This window comes from Symphalangus syndactylus, chromosome X (assembly GCF_028878055.3).
Source record: "Symphalangus syndactylus isolate Jambi chromosome X, NHGRI_mSymSyn1-v2.1_pri, whole genome shotgun sequence".
Classification (NCBI taxonomy): domain Eukaryota; kingdom Metazoa; phylum Chordata; class Mammalia; order Primates; family Hylobatidae; genus Symphalangus; species Symphalangus syndactylus.
The window spans coordinates 92255579-92276321 of NC_072447.2; the positions used below are offsets into that span (position 1 = coordinate 92255579).

Sequence of the window (20743 nt, forward strand, 5' to 3'; positions counted from 1 at the left end):
GGGTTTCACCATGTTGGCCAAAATGGTTTTGATCTCCTGACCTCGTGACCCGCCCGCCTCAGCCTCCCAAAGTGCTGGGATCACAGGTATGAGCCACCGTGCCCAGTAATTGAAGGGTATTTTTTTTAAAAACACTTCTGCTCCAGGCAACATAACATAATACCAAGATAAATATGACAATTTAAAAATTTGGGGGGTTCATAGGAGAGTGAATAAGATAAGATTATCATTTGAAATTGCAAAATAATATCTGGAAAAACCCCATTTTCTTCATGTCTACAATAAAATATCTTTTAACCAGAGTGTATTTTAGGTTATGCAAACTAATAGTTTGCAAGAGTTTCTCCAACCATATCATCACACTCAGCAGGTCATATGGAAGAGCACTGTGCCTTCATCACTTGTGATATAATTCCTTCTACAACTAAACTAATCTTTGAAACTCAATAATGTGATGTTCAAGTTTAACCACTGTGCTTTAAAGTGGCACTCAGGGAATACTTATATCTTGCAACATTTTAATTTAGAAACAAATATTTTGGGACTTTGTTTGAATTTTACATTTACTTTGTGAAACATATTAGCCCTATTTTTAGAAATATGTATGAGTTGGCCGGGCGCGGTGGCTCACGCTTGTAATCCCAGCACTTTGGGAGGCCGAGGCGGGCGGATCACGAGGTCAGGAGATCGAGACCACGGTGAAACCCTGTCTCTACTAAAAATATAAAAAATTAGCCCGGCGTGGTGGCGGGCACCTGTAGTCCCAGCTACTTGGAGAGGCTGAGGCAGGAGAATGGCGTGAACCCGGGAGGCGAAGCTTGCAGTGAGCCGAGATTGCGCCACTGCACTCCAGCCTGGGTGACAGAGCGAGACTCCATCTCAAGTTAGGTGCAATTTACTTGAGTAAGCCTGTGGTGAGTACTTATCTTTTTTTTTGACTATTAAGTCTACTTTGAAGCATCAGTTCCTTTTAAATCCAGAAACACATTTGTTCACTATTAATTTTGTAACTTTTGAACTTGACTCTTGATCTTTTTGGATGATGGTGATGATACAAGTATAGAGTCATTTGTTTGATTTTTTTCATTTGTTTGTTTGGTTGGTGGTTTTGCCTGTAAAGATAATGCAGCCAACAGACATATGAAAAAAAGCTCGTCACCACTGGTCATTAGAGAAATGCAAATCAAAACCACAATGAGATACCATCTCACACCAGTTAGAATGGTGATCATTAAAAAGTCAGGAAACAACAGATGCTGGGGAGGATGTGGAGAAATAGAAATGCTTTTACACTGTTGGTGGGAGTGTAAATTAGTTTGACCATTGTGGAAGACAGTGTGGCAATTCCTCAAGGATCTAGAACCAGAAATACCATTCAACCCAGCAATCCCATTAGTGGGCATACACCTAAAGGATTATAAAACATTCTATGATAAAGACACATGCAAACGTATGTTTACTGTGGCACTATTCGCAATAGCAAAGACTTGGAACCAGTCCAAACATCCATCAATGATAGACTGGATTAAGAAAATGTGGCACATACACACCATGGAATACTATGCAGTCATAAAAAGGGATGAGTTCATGTCCTTTGCAGGGACATGGATGAAGTTGGAAACCATCATTCTCAGCAAACTATCACAAGATCAGAAAACCAAACACCACATGTTCTCACTCATAAGTAGGAGTTGAACAATGAGAACACATGGACACAGGGAGGAGACCATCACACACGGGCCTGTCAGGGAGTGGGGGCTAGGGGAGGGATAACATTAGGAGAAATACGTAATGTAGGTGATGGGTTGATAGGTGCAGCAAACCACCAGGGCAAGTGTATACCTATGTATCAAAGCTGCACATTCTGCACATGTAACCCATAACTTAAAGTATAATAAAAAAAAGAAAGAAGATAATGCTTATGTATTCATACAACAGTTGTAGTGCATGTTGGTCCATCCATCACACTCTCTCAGAGTCTTAGCACATTTCTTGGAATGCTTTGAAGGTTTGTATATAAACATTGTGGTCATGCAACCAAGGTATTCTTTTCTTTCTTCCTGGGTACTGCTCTGCTCAGTTTTATTCTCTTCTTTTTGAATTGTCCTTTCTGATATTCCATCTTCTTTATTTTTGTTTTTCATGTTTATTTCAGTCATTATGTCAAGGGCCAATTGGAGGAGGTGAGGCTAGTAGTAGGAAAGTCAGTTAAAAGTCTCTTGAGATGATTGTAATGTGAGAGAGTAATGAGGGTTCAAACAAAAGCAGTGTCAGTGGAAATGGAAGGGAACCCAGTGTAAAGTCAATTCCAGATAATTTGGCCACTTAAGTACAGAGTGAATGGTTAAGAGATGATAATGATACTTATTATTAGACTGAGAGATCTTTGAAGGCAAGGGATTTGCCTTTTATTTCTATATTCTCAGTACCTGCAAATAGCACCTGACACATGTTAAGTACTCAAAAATTTCCCATTGAAACAATTGCATTATGCCACTAACAGATACGGGAAATAAAGGAGCAAGATCTCTTTCATTGAATAATGGTCAATTTAGTTTCAGACATGTTGAATTGAAGATGCTGTAGATACCTGTGTTTTAAATTGTTTTACACAAACTGCTTAAACTCTAGGATAGCACTTTCTAGTATAACTTTCTGCAAGGAAGTAAATTATCAATATCTGTACTTCCCAATATGATAGTCCCTAGCTGCATGTGGCCTTTAAGCACTTGTAATGTGATTATTGCAACTGAGGAGCTGAATTTTTTCATTCTTTTTACTTTATTTTAATTAATTAAAACTTATATTTAAATAGCCACAGGTGACTAGTGGCTATTGTATTGGCAAGTGCAGCCCTAGAGGCTCAGCAATTAGCTGCTATTATACCTCTGATTAAACTTGAAATTCCTAGACCATCACCCTGTGGTATGGCTCTTCCTAGGTAATGTTGTAAAGTAAAAGAGGAGATAAACTAGTTGAGACCTTCTCAATATTTTAAAATAGTTGTTATCTATTTTCTATCCATATCAGTTCAAATTTCAGATACAGTGCATGATTGCACTACTGATGTCACCAGTCTGGTAAACTGCTGAATATTCTATTTTCTGAATGCATACAGGAAAAGCAAATAAAAGAATAATATGATAAGGTTGTAGAGTATAGCACCTCTACACATACATGCCTCGTTTTCCATTCATGTGTTAGCACTTTACAATATACTAAACCCTGAATTTGTATCTATATGTGTGTGTGTACACCTCCCCGCTACATACACTTATACTATATTATTATTTAGAAAAAAATAGTCTTTAATGGTTTAATTATGATTTAAATATTTTTCTACTACAAAATGCTTCATGCTGTGTAGATTCATCAAACAATGTGCATTTATCTAAGATTCTAGCTAAACAAATATTCTATGGCTGAGAGAACAAGCTCGATTTAGGCCATATGCTACATAGACCTCTTCCCATTTGATGGCTTCTTCTTTGCCTTATGTATATAAGATTACTGGAAACATGATCAATTTAGACCCATATTTTCAAATAATCTGACTTATATGTTTTGTTGTAGCTACAAAAGTTTCAGTGTAAGTACAGCTTTTTATAAACACTTCTATTTTTCACAGTCAAGGCCATAGTTTTGAATTTAATAATTACCTTATATATTTTTTCCTAGTAGGTGGCTTTTAAATTTGTACATTGCAAAAAATAGTAGCAACTGCTACTATAGTATTCCTCTAAAATATTAAAAGTTACACTCAGCTTGAATTCCTAAGACAGAGATCATTTTTAAATTATGAAACTCTTGGGTATGACACACAATTCTAGTAGTCTTAGAAACTCAAACCTACAGATATTAAAGCTTATGCGTTTATAAAGAGGATCACTGATCCCTATGGGTGGACGAGGAAGACTGTTTACTAAATTGTCTTGATTCTCTTCAGTGAATATTTTATTAGCTTCCTTCACTCATTCTTAACAACATGGTGCTAAGATGAAGAATGATTGCTTGGAATTTTTATTTAGAGCCTTACTGCTGGATTTCCTTTATATCCATTTGAAACATTTTGGTGTTTGGGTGTTTTAGCTTGTAGGCTTATGCTAGTTTGTTTGGAACACATCATAATGATCTTTGCTATTGCTTTTCACAAACCTGACCATAGTAAGCATTGTGTTATTAGAATGGGAAATGTGGAAGTGCCAATTAGACAAAATTTTAGCAAATTAAAAGATTAAAATACTGCTTTGGGTCCCACCCATAATATGCTTCTGCTCCATTTTCAAGTTATTATTTTTAACTAAATGGATAAAAAGGTCCTTTTTGTGTCTTAAATTCCATGTTTCTGTTGTAAGGTCCCCATGATTCATAGGTCTCTGTCCTCTACCCATTTATCCTACAAAGAAAATGCAACAAAAACAAATAACCTTCTGGGAACCCTAACATTTTAAAACAGGTTTTTTAAAAAGGTCTAAATTGCAAACTAAAGAGTTTCTGGCTAAAGCAATAGAAGTTTGTCAGATGCCTTGTTAAATTAATGTTTCCCCATAGCGAATCACTTTATTGTTCTTACACTGATTCTAACTAAGAATATATATTTCTGCGAAGTAAGGGCTTATAAAAAATGTAGTTCTCTCTAGCTTTCTTATTGGTAAAGTTGGGATTAAATTAATTAGTGTTAATGTAGCAATAGTTGCTTGTAATACTGTTTATTGTGTTACACTCTTTATTGTCATCAATTTAGTTTTATTAAATATTATGCTAAAACAGTGATAAGTAGTTGATATGGAAAAGCTCAAATAAATTATTCAGTTAATGAGGATTTGCTGCATTTTCTACATTATCTTTACATACTTAGGACTGTGTTGGGTTACGTTTATACTTAATACATTTCTTGAAGACTTAAAGAGGTTACTTTATTTTCCCAAACCCACTGCCTACCCTGCCGGCCTCTTAGTCATGCCTTGTTAAAAATGCTGTTCAGTTTCTCTCCTCTTTATTGGAGGAATTCCCTCACAAAGCTAGTATGGTCTGGTTCCGACACTTTAGTGTTATGGGCTGAATCATGTACCCCTAAAATTCAGATATTGAAGCCCTAACGCCTAGTTACTTTGAAATGTGACTATGTTTGTAGCTAAGGCTTTTAAGGAGGTTACTAAGTGTATTTTAAAATAAAGAATCTAACTGTATTGCTTGTAACTCAAAAGATAGATGATTGAGGGGGATGAATACCTCATTCTCCTTGATGTGCTTATTTCACATTGCATGCCTGTATCGAAACATATCAGGCACTCCATAAATATATACACCTACTCTGTACCCACAAAAATTAAAAATAATAACAATTTAAATGGATAAATAAATCTGGCCTAGAGTGGATTCTAATCCAGTGTACTTGGAGTTCTTATAAGAAGAGGAAACTTGTGCATAAAAGAGTTACCAAGGATGAACTCGCACAGAGGAAAGAGCATGTGAGGACATAGGGAAAACCCAGTCATCTGCAAACCATAGAGGAAGGCCTCAGGAGAAACTAAACCTCCCAAAACCATGATCTTGGACTTCTGACCTCCAGAAATGTGCGAAATTAAATTCTTGTTGTTTAAGCCATCCTGTCTGTGGCAGCCTTAGCTAACTACTGCATTTGGAGGTAGACAGACAGACAGATAGATAGGATGAGGAAAGTGGATACCCAAGCCTTCAAAATAGTGGTTAATAAAAGGCTGACTGTAGCTTAGATTAGTCAAAATACTTTGCTAGTTTTAAGGGCAGTGGGTATTACTGCATCTTGACAAAGAAGCATAAAAAATGCAAATATTGGGGCCACTGAACATTCCAGATTGAGTCATAATTAATGTTTACACTTAGAAATGATAAGAGATTTAGGTCAAAAGACAAAAATGTGTTCAGAGCATTAATACATCCTAATCCAAATATCTAGAATGTTCCACACTCCTCAGCCACTCGATTCATATACAGTTGCCTTTACATTGCAGGATAATACTTACATCCACATTTGGTGGAGGTGGGAAGAGATGGAAACTACCTTTTCTTTTTTTATTATTATTATACTTTAAGTTCTAGGGTACATGTGCACAACGTGCAAGTTTGTTACAACGTGCCATGTTGGTGTGCTGCACCCATTAACTCGTCATACATTAGGTATATCTCCTAATGCTATCCCTCCCACCTCCCCCCGCCCCACCTTTTCTATCATTAACATAGTAGTTAACAAAGGTGTGAGCTGTTGGAAAAAGTGTATCCAAAGTTCTCATCAAAACATACACAAAACCACATTGAAATCCTTTGATAAGATTTTAAAAACATTTCTATTCAAGCTTATTTGGAAAATGTGATGCACAAACCATGAGAATACTACCTAATGTACCATTTAATATTAAATGTAGACTAAACAGTTTTAAATTTATAAAATAAATATTGATATAATCTCAGCTCCAATATTGCTGTGTTGCTGTTGCTGCTGTGATAGTGCAGTACTATATTATTATCATATGGTATAATTTAATGTCTTCTAAATGTATCTTCCTTTGTCAATATTTTGCTCATTTTATAAATGACAGTTCTGCAATGGTGAGGTAATTCATATCTTGAACATAGTGCTAAAATGATGTAGTGCTTCCATTTTTGCTCAGCAAATGATCGTTCAAATTTTTGCATTTTCTGGTATTAATCATGTTTATTGGCCTAATGTTTCTATAAAGAATTCTCAGTGTTGCAGTGGTTACTTTCATAGTTTATTAAAATACTCCCTTCCCCCACCATCTCTCTTCATTACAGTATAACAATGTCTTATTGATTTTAATTGAAATTTCAAATTTGTTAACACTAAAGTATGTTAATGCACCAAACCATAAATTACCTCTCTGCTCTTAAGCACATGCTATACAACAGCCAACATCTGGATGAAAAGAGAGAGCAAGTGGTAATCGTAGAAGTATTGCATGTTTTCAATGAACATAGCAGACCTCCACATGATCAAGGGAATGATTTCTGGTCCATTAAACCAGTCTATCAAATTCAACCAAATTTCCTACCTACTAAGTTTCATGCATCTTATCTGAATGGCTTATAGCAGGACCCCAACAAGTAACTGCTAATTTCTTCCCACATTTGATTGGAAAATCTGTGTCCATATCAGCAGGACCAGAAACCCTTCAATCTTTGCATATACTGTGCTAGAATCTGGTGTTTCCTTATCTCAGCTCATCTAGTTGGAGGCTAGTCAAGACTCTCACTTTTGGATTAGAGATTAACATTGGCCACAAAAGAGCTTGAAAGAGTACTGAAGAGGAGGACTGGAGTAAGGTTCTTCCTCTTCAGAACTGGGGTAAAAGTGGATGAGTGGACAGGAAGGTTAAACAATCCTTTCAGAGATTCTTAGCATGTAATTTGCTTGAATAAATGTTAAATTTTGAGGAGGAATACCAATTGGGCCTGAAGACATTTCCCTGAAAAGTTTACAACTCTCAAAACTGCTTTTGCAAATGTGGTTTTTTGAAATAAAAGTATAAAAATGTTTGTCCCCTTTGACTCAAATTCCACTCAGGGAATTAACTGATTCTAAGGAAATAATTTAAATGAATGTTTTTGTTATAATGTAGACTATAATAGTGACAATTGGAAACAAAGTCCAGTGTTTAATAGTCATTACACTTTGTAGATATGATACCTGAAGCAACATGACAGACTGCTTATAATGTAAAAATGGGTATCCATATGAACAAAGTGTGGGCGAGAACTCAAAGAAGTGAAAATAATCACAATATTCAGTGTTGTGGATATGAGTATGTTGATTTTTCTACCTTAAAAAAAAATTAAATATACATATTTTACTGAGCTCCCAAGACTCCCAAGCCTAAACCCCACAAAAAACAATGTCAGAGTTTTAGGCAGTAAGTGGGATGGTGTCAGCCAGGTAGAGTGCTAATGTTGCAGTCCCAGCATGGGAATGGAGGCAGAACCACTGACCCCTGAATGAATGAAGCACATCAAGCAAATAGATGGAGCTGCCTGCACAACCATTTTGTTTTCTAAAGCCAGACTATCTGCTCCTGCAGTGATTGGAATCCCACCCTTTACTCCCCTGTTTAAAGTATTCTCTTGAAAGAATGTCCTGGAAATTATTGTTTGGTTTCTATATGGTTTTAAGCAATGGTTCTATCCCCCATAGTATGCTAGATACCAGATAAAATAGCTATGCCAATGTAGATCATGATAATATAGTATTCTACATTTATACACACTTTACCTCACTCTCTAGCATGAAGGATCAAGGTAAGTATAATTTCAAATTGGAAGCAATGGTTTCCTATTTTTGTCCAGCTTATTTTACACAAAACTCTAGTGTGTATGAACAGATTTGCTTCTCTGAGTGACCTGAGAAGAAAAGATCATTTTATTTCTTACCATGTATTTTTGCATGTTATCATGCTCTTACAAATGAGTGTGTTCTTTTTCAGTGATCAGTACAGTCCTTTAAAATATAGTATGTGTATGTTAAAGGTTTAGAATAAAAGACAGTGGTGGTCAATTAATGTTCCTCAACATGTAAGTGCTTCTAAAAGCTATTCGTTATGATTCCAGATTTGTTGAGACTACCGGCAAGTCAAGAGTGCCTATACTATTATTGAGAATGATTTGGCCTTCCCAGAGGCAGCTTACATCTCTAGACTATTGAAACTTTTTGAAACTGTCATAAAAATAAGTTAACTGTGTTCAATAATAATTTTCTAAGAGGTAGTATTCATGATTACAGTCCTAAAAGGGAATTTTAAAAAGCCTTCTAATGGAAAGTTGTCAAGTTGAAATATGTTTATATGAATATTTTTCAGGTGGAAGTGAATCCTCCTGGGATAAGGATAAGATGCAGTCTCCATTTGCTGCACCTGGACCCCAACATGGAATTGCTCATGCAGCCCTAGCTGGCCAGCCAGGCGTTGGGGGTGCTCCAACCTTCAATCCACTGCAGCAGAACCACCTGCTAACCAATAGTATGTATACTGTCCTCACAAAACCGGGTGTGTTGAACAAAATACTATCCAAGACCTACTAGAAACCTTTGGCTGGCAGGGCTTAGTCTATTTTTCTTCAATAAGGTTTAACAATTTAATATCAGAAGGGGAGGTAAAGAGGGACTCACTTTCCCTCTTTACCTCCCCTTCTGATATTAAATGGTTAAATCTTAAATACATGTAAGGGTACATGGCAGGTACGTGGAAAGTAGAGGTACATAATTAGAGGTACATTGGAGGCTATGTAGCACAGTAGTTAAGAATATTGGCTAAAGTCACACAAACTTGTGTTTGAATTCCACATGTTTTGAATTCTTTTTTTTTTTTTTTTTATGGAGTTTTGCTCTTGTCGCCCAGGCTGGAGTGCAATGGCGTGATCTTGGCTCATTCCAACCTCCACCTTCTGGTTCAAGCAATTCTCCTGCCTCAGCCTCCCAAGTAGCTGGGATTACAGGCATCTGCCACCAGGACCACCTAAATTTTTTTGTATTTTTAGTAAAGGCAGGGTTTCACCATGCTGGCCAGGCTGGTCTTGAACTCCTGACCTCAGGTGATCCACCCGCCTAGGCCTCCCAAAGTGCTGGGATTACAGATGTGAGCCACCACACCCAGCCACATGTTTTGAATTCTACATCATTGTTAGACATTGGAGAAGTCACCTAACCTTTCCAAGTCTTAATATCCACAACTATGAACTGTGGATAAAAATACATCCACTTGGCCGGGCGCGGTGGCTCACGCTTGTAATCCCAGCACTTTGGGAGGCCGAGGCGGGCAGATCACGAGGTCAGGAGATCGAGACCACGGTGAAACCCCGTCTCTACTAAAAATACAAAAAATTAGCCGGGCGCGGTGGCGGGCGCCTGTAGTCCCAGCTACTCGGAGAGGCTGAGGCAGGAGAATGGCGTGAACCCGGGAGGCGGAGCTTGCAGTGAGCCGAGATCGCGCCACTGCACTCTAGCCTGGGCGACAGAGCGAGACTCCGTCTCAAAAAAAAAAAAAAAAAAAAAAAAAAAAAAAAAAAATACATCCACTTAAGGTCACCGTGAGGTCTCAGAATAATAAAGTGAAATATGTTAACAGTGAATTGCACATAGTAAGTACTATATATATCACAAGTAGTATTATTACTTAGCAATCACACTACAGCTAATGTATACAAATTCAGGTTTAGATGACATTTTAGGGACTTCAAAGACTCACCAGTCTTTCTGCAGCAAAGCAGATCTTGTGTATATTACTTTTGTATGTATCTTACTTTTCTTACAAACGGATAATCCAGGACAGGGTTTCATTACTCTCTTCCCTGACGCTTTTATTCTCCCATTCTACCTTAGGATTAAGGCAACAGAGGAATTCTAAGACATTTTAATATGATGTTCCAAATCTTAGTGAAATTGGTCAGTTATTAAGCATACAAAAATAAAGTTATGGTGTGTTACTTTAAAGTGGTTATAATCTCAAGCATAAAATGTCCCATACAAAATGAAATGTTAAGCAAAAGCAAATGAAATGAATGCCAGAAAAGTTATAAATATTATGTTATGAAAAGTTAAAAAAGGACTGATTAAAGTAGATTCAGGTTATAAAGAGGGTAATTTAGAAGACTTTGGCCTCTAGTCTGACATATAAAGAGCTTGGAAGTCATTACTCCCATCCTTGCAACTAGAAAAAAGATAAACAATCTGAAAATCACTAACTCTTATTAAAGCCACCAGAGTTTGAGGTCACAGAGCCCCACCATGCTGGAAACTAGAGAGAAAGGCAGCACAGCTCATAAGGAGAAGAAGCCACAGCTAGATCCTGGTAGAAGCATTTAAAAGATAATTGATCTCAGCTCAAAATCTCCTCAAGCTGATAAGCAACTTCAGCAAAGTCTCAGGATACAAAATCAATGTACAAAAATCACAAGCATTCTTATACACCAATAACAGACAAACAGCCAAATCATGAGTGAACTCCCATTCACAATTGCTTCAAAGGGAATAAAATACCTAGGAATCCAACTTACAAGGGGCGTGAAGGATCTCTTCAAGGAGAACTACAAACCACTGCTCAGTGAAATAAAAGAGGATACAAACAAATGGAAGAACATTCCATGCTCATGGGTTGGAAGAATCAATATCGTGAAAATGGCCATACTGCCCAAGGTCATTTATAGATTCAATGCCATCCCCATCAAGCTACCAATGACTTTCTTCACAGAATTGGAAAAAACTAAAGTTCATATGGAACCAAAAAAGAGCCTGCGTCACCAAGTCAATCCTAAGCCAAAAGAACAAAGCTGGAGGCATCACGCTACCTGACTTCAAAGTATACTACAAGTCTACAGTAAACAAAACAGCATGGTACTGGTACCAAAACAGAGATATAGATCAATGGAACAGAACAGAGCCCTCACAAATAACACCACATATCTACAACTATCTGATCTTTGACAGACCTGACAAAAACAAGCAATGATGAAAGGATTCCCTATTTAATAAATGGTGCTGGGAAAACTGGCTAGCCATATGTAGAAAGCTGAAACTGGATCCCTTCCTTACACTTTATACAGAAATTAATTCAAGATGGATTAAAGACTTACATGTTAGACCTAAAACCATCAAAACCCTAGAAGAAAACCTAGGCAATACCATTCAGGACATAGGCACGGGCAAGGACTTCATGTCTAAAACACCAAAAGCAATGGCAACAAAACCCAAAATTGACAAATGGGATGTAATTAAACTAAAGAGCTTCTGCACAGCAAAAGAAACTACCATCAGAGTGAACAGGCAACCTAAAGAATGGGAGAAAATTTTCGCAACCTACTCATCTGACAAAGGGCTAATATCCAGAATCTACAATGAACTCAAACAAATTTACAAGAAAAAAACAAACAACCCCATCAAAAAGTGGGCAAAGGACATGAACAGACACTTCTCAAAAGAAGACATTATGCAGCCAAAAAACACATGAAAAAATGCTCATCATCACTGGCCATCAGAGAAATGCAAATGGAAAGCACAATGAGATACCATCTCACACCAGTTAGAATGGCCATCATTAAAAAGTCAGGAAACAACAGGTGCTGGAGAGGATGTGGAGAAATAGGAACACTTTTACACTGTTGGTGGGACTGTAAACTAGTTCAACCATTGTGGAAGTCAGTGTGGCGATTCCTCAGGGATCTAGAACTAGAAATACCATTTGACCCAGCCATCCCATTACTGGGTATATACCCAAAGGATTATAGATCATGCTGCTCTAAAGACACATGCACACATATGTTTATTGCAGCACTATTCACAATAGCAAAGACTTGGAACCAACCCAAATGTCCAACAACGATAGACTGGATTAAGAAAATGTGGCACATATACACCATGGAATACTATGCAGACATAAAAAATGATGAGTTCATGCCCTTTGTAGGGACACGGATGAAACTGGAAACCATCATTCTCAGTAAACTATTGCAAGGACAAAAAACCAAACACCACATATTCTCACTCATAGATGGGAATTGAGCAGTGAGAACACGTGGACACAGGAAGGGGAACATCACACTCCGGGGACTGTTGTGAGGTGGGGGGAGGGGGGAGGGATAGCATTAGGAGATATACCTAATGCTAGGTGATGAGTTAATGGGTGCAGCACACCAACATGGCACATGTATACATATGTAACAAACCTGCACATTGTGCACATGTACCCTAAAACTTAAAGTATAATAATAATAAAATTAAAAAACAAAAACAAACAAACAAAAAAAGATAATTGAGTAATTGCAGGAGACTCACTGTAGATCTAGCTCGAGAGACAAAAACTCATGGGGGCCCTGTCTTATGGGGCCCCTACACTTTCATGAGTTTTATTTCTAGGAGCCTTACCAGATTCTCAGGGTGAAGATATGAGAAAATTCCCCTCATGTTTCTAGCAAGGGGAAAGGAAAAGTAACAGCTTTGAAATATGCTCATAGTGCTCTGTTCTCCTGAAGGCCCGTCCTCAAAGAAAACTATTTTACCAGAGCGTAAACTACTTGGTTTTGCTAGAGCCTAACTGACCTGGGGAAAGGGATATACTAACCTCCAACACCCTCTAACTTTTATGTGAGGGGAAAAGAACAGACAATTCCAGCAGCGTTAAGCCTCCTGTCTCACCTAAGGACTTATGGGAGCTAAAAATCACTTGTGAAAGTCACAGCCCAAGGATACAGGCTCACTAAGGGACTAAGACCTAATCATAAGATTATAGAATGTTCGCTCACATTTAACTATCACCACAGTAGTGCCCCTGTATAACAAAGGGGGATTACAGGTTAAAGAGCTGGAATTTTCAGACCCTATTTATGACAGGTTCTCTAGAGAGAAGCAAAAATAAGGAGGAGAGAAACAAGACTAGAGGAAAATTTAGACACTAATGCCACAGGTAGAGCAAGCATTTATAATAGCCTAACTCCCAGCCAGATCAGCATAAAACCTATCACCAAAGGCCTATTTACTTCAGTATCTCCTAATACATCATTTCTGGCTTTAAACGAAAAAAAATGCAGACATAAACAAAATCAAGTAACACAATCTGAAGAGACAGAGCAAACAACAGAACCAAATTCAAACATAGCTGATATTTTAGAATTATCAGACTGAGAACTTAAAAAAACAACTAATATACTAAGAGAATGGAAAAAATGAACATCATACAGAACACGTGAGATAGTTAATCAGAAAGGTGGAAACCCTAAGAAAAAATCAAAAGAAAATGCTAGGAATAAAAAAAAAAAAGAACTCCAACAAAATGAAGAGTATCTTATATGAAATCATCCATAGAATACACAGAGCCAAGGAAAGAATCAGTAAGCTTGACGATGTTTCAACACATACTTCCCAAGCTGAAAAAAGAGAAACGATGACTGAAATAAAATAACAGAGTGGACTAAGAACTGTGTGACAAAGAGAAGAAAAAGATAAAAGAACAGAAGACATATTTGAAATAACAACGACTGAGAGTTTTCCAAAATTAATGAGAAACACCAAACCACAAATTGTTCAGCAAACACTAAGTAGGATAAATACCAAAATCTGCAAATACCCATATCATATTCCAACTGCAGAAAACCAATCACAAAAAGAAAATCTTGAAAGAAGACAGAGAAAAAAATTTTATTTTCATACAGAAACAAAGATAATAATTACACTGGACTTCTCTTTAGAAACCAGGCAAACAGAAAGAGAGCAGAATGAAATATTTAGAGTGTTGAAAAAGAAAACACCATAAATGTATACCCCTACTATCTAACCACAAGAATTAAAAAATATATATGTAAAACCCCACAAACCTAGAATTCTGTCTCCAGGAAAATTTCCCTTTTAAAGTAAACGAGAAATAAAAATTTCTCAAACAAAAATTGAGGTAATTTGTTACCATACCAGTAGACCTGCATCACAAGAAACATTGAAACGTCTTCAGAAAAAAAGAAAATTGTGTAGGTTGGAAAGTTTGATTTATGTAAAGAAAGGAAGAGCACTAGAGGAGGAATAAATTTAGATAAATTAATTTTTTTTAATTTCTTCTTTTTGTTTTGTTAGTTTGTTTTTTTTACAGGGTCTCACTCTGTCACCCAGTGTAGTGGTGTGATCATGGCTCACTGCAGCCTTGACCTCCCAGGCTCAGGTGAGCCTCTCAGCTAACCCCCTCCACCCCCCAGTAGCTGGGACTACAGGCATGTGCCACCACTCCTAGCTAACCTTTGTATTTTTTAGTAGAAACAGGGTTTTGCCATTCTGCCTAGGCTGGTCTTGAATTCCTGGGCTCAACAGACCTGCCTGTCTTGGCCTCCCAGAGTGCTGGGAATACAGGCATGAGCCACCATGCCCAGCCAATTTATAAAAATTCTTAATCTAACACATAATGGTCTGTTCAAATAATAAAAACAACATAAGCAGGAGTAGCAATTCTTATATCAGATAAAACAGACTGTAAAGCAAAAGCAGTGAAGAAAAGACAAAGAAGGTCATTATATTAATATATTGATAAAAGGATACATCCAATAAGAAGATATTACATTCCTAAATATACCTGCACCTAACTCTGAAGCTCCCAGATTCATAAAACAGTTACTACTAAACCTAGGAAAAGAGGTAGACAGCAGCACAATCATAGTGAGCGTCTTCAACACTCCACTGACAGAACTAGACGGAGCATCAAAGCAGAAAGTGAACAAGGACTTAAACTGAACTCTAGAACAAACGGACCTAAAAGCATTTACAGAACATTTTACCCAATAAATGCAGAATTTACATTCTTCTCATCAGCACATGGCACATTCTCTAAGACAGACCATGGATTAGTCCATTTTCACGCTGCTGGTAAAGACATACCCAAGGCTGGGCAATTTACAAAAGAAGATTTACTGGACTTACACTTCCACATGGTTAAAGAGACCTCACAATCATGGTGGAAGGTGAAAGGCTCTTCTTACATGGCGGTGGCAAGAGAGAGAATGAGAACCAAGTAAAGGGGTTTATCCTTATGAAACCATCAGATCTTGTGAGACTTATTCACTACCATGAGAACAGTATGGGAGAAACCACTCCCATGATTCAATTATCTCCCACTGGGTCCCTCCCAAAACACATGGGAATTATGGGAATACAATTCAAGATGAGATTTGGATGGGGACACAGAGCCAAACCATGTCAGCCCATATGATTGGCCAAAAAACATGTACAATTTATTTCAGTTCAGCTCAGCTTTTGATTATTTTTTTCTTCTGACATGTTTGGGGTTGGTTTGCTCATGCTTCTCCAGTTTCTCTAGTTGTGAGATTAGGTTGTTAATGTGAGATCTTTCAAACTATTTTATGTAGGCATATAATGCTATAAACTTCAATACTAACACTGACTTAGCTGTGTCCCAAAGATTGTCATATATACTATCTTTGGTCTCATTAGTCTCAAAGAATTTCTTGATTTCTGCCTTAATTTTATTATTTACCCAAAAGTCATTTGGGAGCAGGTTGTTTAATTTCCATGTAATTATATGATTGAATTTTTTAGTATTGATTTCTATTTTTACTATCGTGCTGTCCAAGTGTGGCTGGTATAATTTCACTTTTTTCAATTTGCTGAAGATTGTTTTATGTTTGATCATGTGGTCAATGTTAGTATGATTTCTTTTTTTCTCAGTTTTCTGAGATTTTTTTTATATTTGATTATGTGGTCACTTTTAAAGTACGTGCATGTGCAGATGAGAAGAATGTGTATTTTGTTGTCTTTGGTTGGAGAGTTCTGTAAATGTGTATTAGGCCCATTTGGTCAAGTGTGAGTTCAGGTCTTGAATATCTTTGTTAATTTTATGCTTTGATGATTTGTCCAATACTGTCAGTATAATGTTGAAGTCTCTCACTATTATTGTGTGTAAATCCAAGTTTCATCATAGTTCTCTAAGAACTTGCTTTATGAATCTGGGTGCTCCACTGTTGGGTGCATATTTATTTAGGATAGTTAGGTCTTCTTGGTGAATTATACCCTTTATTATTATGTAATGCTCTTTTTTTTATCTAACCCCAGTAAGAAAAAAGGAATCCATGATTTTGTTCTTTGAAAAAATTAATGAGATAACATAAGCCACTAACTAGACTAACAAAGATACAAAAGAGAGAAAATCCAAATAAACACAATTGCAAATGACAAAGGGGACATTACCACTAACCTACAGAAATACAAAAAATCCTCAGAGACTTACTATAAATACCTCTATGCACAAAAACTGGAAAATCTAGAAGAAATTTATATATTCCTGAAAATATACAACCTCCCAAGACTGAACGAAAAAGAAATGGAATATCTGAACAGACCAATAATGAGTTCCAAAATTGAAGCAGTAATAAAAAGTCTACCAAACAAGAAAAGCCAGGGACTAAATGGATTCACAGCTGAATTATATTAGATGCACAAAGAAGGGCTGGTACTATTTATACAGAAAATATTCCAAAAAAATTGAGGAGGAGGGACCTTTCTAACTTGTTCTATGAGGCCAGGATCATCCTGATACCAAATCCTTGCAGATGCACACCAAAAACAGTAAAAGGTAAAAAGAAAACTTCAGGACAATATCCTTGATGAACACAGATGGAAAAATCTTCAAGAAAATACTAGCAAACCAAATTGAGCAACACATAAAAAGCTAATCCACCATGATCAAGTATGCTTTATCCCTGGCATCCAAGGTTGTTTCAACATATGCAAATAAATACATGTGATTCATCATATAAAGAGAAGTAAAAACAAAAACCACATGGTTATCTCAATAGATGCACAAAAGGCTTTTGGTAAAATTGAAGATCCCTTCATGTTAAAAACCCTCAGTAAACTAGGCATTGAAGGAGCTACCGCAAAATAATAAGAGCCATCTCTGACAAACCCACAGCCAACATCACACTGAACTGGCAAAAGCTGGAAACATTCCCCTTGAAAACCAGCACAAGACAAGGATGCCTTATCTCACCACTCTTATTCAACATAGTACTGGAAGTCCTGGCCAGAGCAATCAGGCAGGGGGAAGAAATCAAAGGCATCCAAAAAGGAAGAGAGGATGTCAAACTATCCCTAATGCAGATGACATAATTCTACATCATGAAATTAACCCAAATTCCCATCAACAGTAGACTAGATAAAGGAAGTGTTGTACATACACACCATGGAATACTACACAGCCATAAAACAGAATTAGATCATGTCCTCTGCAGCAGCATGGATGGAACTGGAGGCCATTACCCTAAGAAACTAATGCATGAACAGAAAACCAAATACAACTTATTCTCACTCAAAAGTGAGAGCTAAACCGTGAGAACACATGGATACAAAGAGGAAAACAACAGACACTTGGGCCTACTGGAGGGTGGAGGGTGTAAGGAGGGAGATGAACAGAAAAAATACCTATTGGGTACTATGCTTATTACTTGTATGAGGAAATAGTCTATACACCAAACCCACATGACACACAGTTTACCTATATAACAAATCTACACATATACACCTGAACCTAAAATAAAAGTTAAAGAAGTCTCAATACGTTTTTTAAAAATCAAAGTTATATGAAATATCTTCTCAGGCCACAGTGGAATAAAACTAGAAATCAACTGCCAAAGGAACCCTCAACACTATAGAAGAACATGCAAATTAAACAATCTGCTCTTGAAAGATTTTTGGTTTGACAATAAAATCAAGATGGAAATTTAAAAAATATTCAAAATGAATGATAATAGTGACACAAGTTATTAAAACAGCTGGGATATAGAAAGAAAAACAGTGTGAAGAGGAAGGTTTATGGTGCTAGATGCCTACATCGAAAGGTCACAAATTAACAACCTAACATCACACCTCAAGGAACTAGAGCAACTAGCCCAAACCAAACCCAAAGCTAGCAGAAGAAAAGAAATAACAAGGATTAGAGCAGAACTAAATAAAATTGAAACAAAATCTATGAAAAAGATCAATTAAAGAAAAAGTTGGTTCTATGAAAAGATAAACAAAATCAATAGAACATTAGGTAGATTAATCAAGAAAAGAAGAGAGATGATTCAAAAAAGCTCAATTAGAAGTAAAAATGGAGCTATTACTACCAACACCACAGAAATTCAAAAGATTATTTGAGACTACTATGACCACCTCTATGTACACAAACTAGAAAACCTAGAGGAAATGAATGAATTCCTGGAAACATACAACCCTCCTAGCTTGAATCAGGAAGAACTAGAAATCCTCTACAGACCAATAACAGGCAATGAGATTGAATCACTAATTTAAAAATTGCCAGTGAAACAAAAGCCCAGGGCTAGATGGATTGAACGCCAAATTCACTGGACCTTCAAAGAAGTGGTACCAATCCTACTGAAACTTTTCCAAAATATTGAGAGTGAATCCCCTCCAACTCATTCTATGAAGCCAGCATCACCTTGTTACCCAAGCAAGGAAAGCACATAACCAAAAGAAGATAACTACAGACCAATATCCCTGATGAATCTAGATGAAAAAATCCTCAATAAATTACAAGCAAACCAAATCCAACAACACATCAAAAAGATAATACTCCATGATCAAGTGGGTTTCATCCCAGTGATACAGTGATGGGTCAATGTACTCAAGTCCAGAAAAGTGGTTCACCACCTAAACATAATTTAAAACCTAAAGCATATGATCATCTCAATAAATGCAGAAAAAAACATTCAATGAAATCAAGCATTCCTTTATTATAAAAACCCTCAACAAATTAGACATTGAAGAAACATAATTTAAAATTATAAAAGCCATATATGACAAACCAACAGCCAGCATCATACTGGGAAGGCATACACTGGTGGCATTTTCCCCATAAGAACTGGAACAAGAGAAGGTTGCCCATTTGTACCACTCCTGTACAACATAGTACTGGAAGTCCTAGCCAGAACAATCAGGCAAGAGAAAGAAAGAAAAGACATACAAATAGGAAAAGGGGACGTTAAAATATCTCTCTTCACATACAATATGATTGTATACGTAGAAAACCCTATAGACTCTATCAAAGGATTTCAAGACATGTTAAATGACTTCAGTAATGTTTCAGGATACAAAATCAACATACAAAAAAATTGTAGCATTTCTATACACCCATAAGATTCAAGCTGAGAGCCAAATCAAGAATGCAATCCCATTTACGACAGTCACAAAAATGTAAAATATCTAGGAATACATCTAAACAATGAGTCGAAAGATCTTTACCTAGGAATATGTCTAACCAATGAGTCGAAAGATCTCTACAAGGAGAACTACAAAACACTCCTGAAAGAAATAATAGATGACACAAACAAGTGGAAAAACATTCTATGATCATGGATTGGAAGAATCAATATTGTCAAAATGGCCATACTGCCCAAAGCCATCTACAGACTCATTACAATTTCTATCAAACTACCAATGCCATCATTAACAAAAAAACTATTATAAAATTCATATGGAAGAAAAAAATTGGCCTGAATAGCCAAAGCAATCCTAAACAAAATGAACAAAGCTGGAGAGCCATCACATTGCTTGATTTCTAATTATACTACAAGGATATAGTAACCAAAACCAAAACAGCATGGTACTTATATGAATATAGACATATAGACCAATGAAACAGAATAGAGAACCCAGAAATAAAGCTAATTTTTGACAAAGCATCCAAAAGCATAAATTGGGGAAAGGGCACCCTATTCAACAAATGGTGCTTGGAAAATTGGATAACCATGTGTAGAAAAATGAAACTAGATCCCTGTCTTTCACCATATACAAAAATAAACTCAAGATGGATTAAAGACTTAAATCTAAGATCTCAGTTAATAAAAATTCTAGAAGAAAACATAGAAAAATCTCTTCTAAACATTGGCCTAAACAAAGAACTTGTGATTAAGACCCAAAAAGCAAATGTAATAAAAATAAATAAATAAATGGGGCCTAATTAAACAAAAAAAAAAAGCTTCTGCACAACAAAAGTAATAATCTTCAGAGTAAACAGCCAACTCACAGAATGGCAGAAAATGTTTGCAAACTCTGCATCTAACAGAGGACTAATATCCAGATTCTACAAAGAACTCAAACAAATTAGCAAGACAAAAACAATACCATCAAAAATGTGGGCAAGTGACATTAGTAGACACTTATCAAAAGAAGATATACAGGAAATGCAAATCAAAACCACAGTACAATACCACC

At 36.6% G+C, this 20743-nt stretch overlaps 1 protein-coding gene across 1 annotated transcript in view; it reads left to right on the plus strand.

Moving 5' to 3' along the window:
* The window catches only part of DACH2 (dachshund family transcription factor 2), a 688870-nt gene that overhangs the window by 537466 nt on the left and 130661 nt on the right, over positions 1–20743 (plus strand). Inside the window, exon 5 of the mRNA XM_055268433.1 lies at positions 8850–9008. Coding sequence (XP_055124408.1) covers positions 8850–9008 — 159 coding nt within the window. The remainder of the gene's footprint in view (positions 1–8849; positions 9009–20743) is intronic.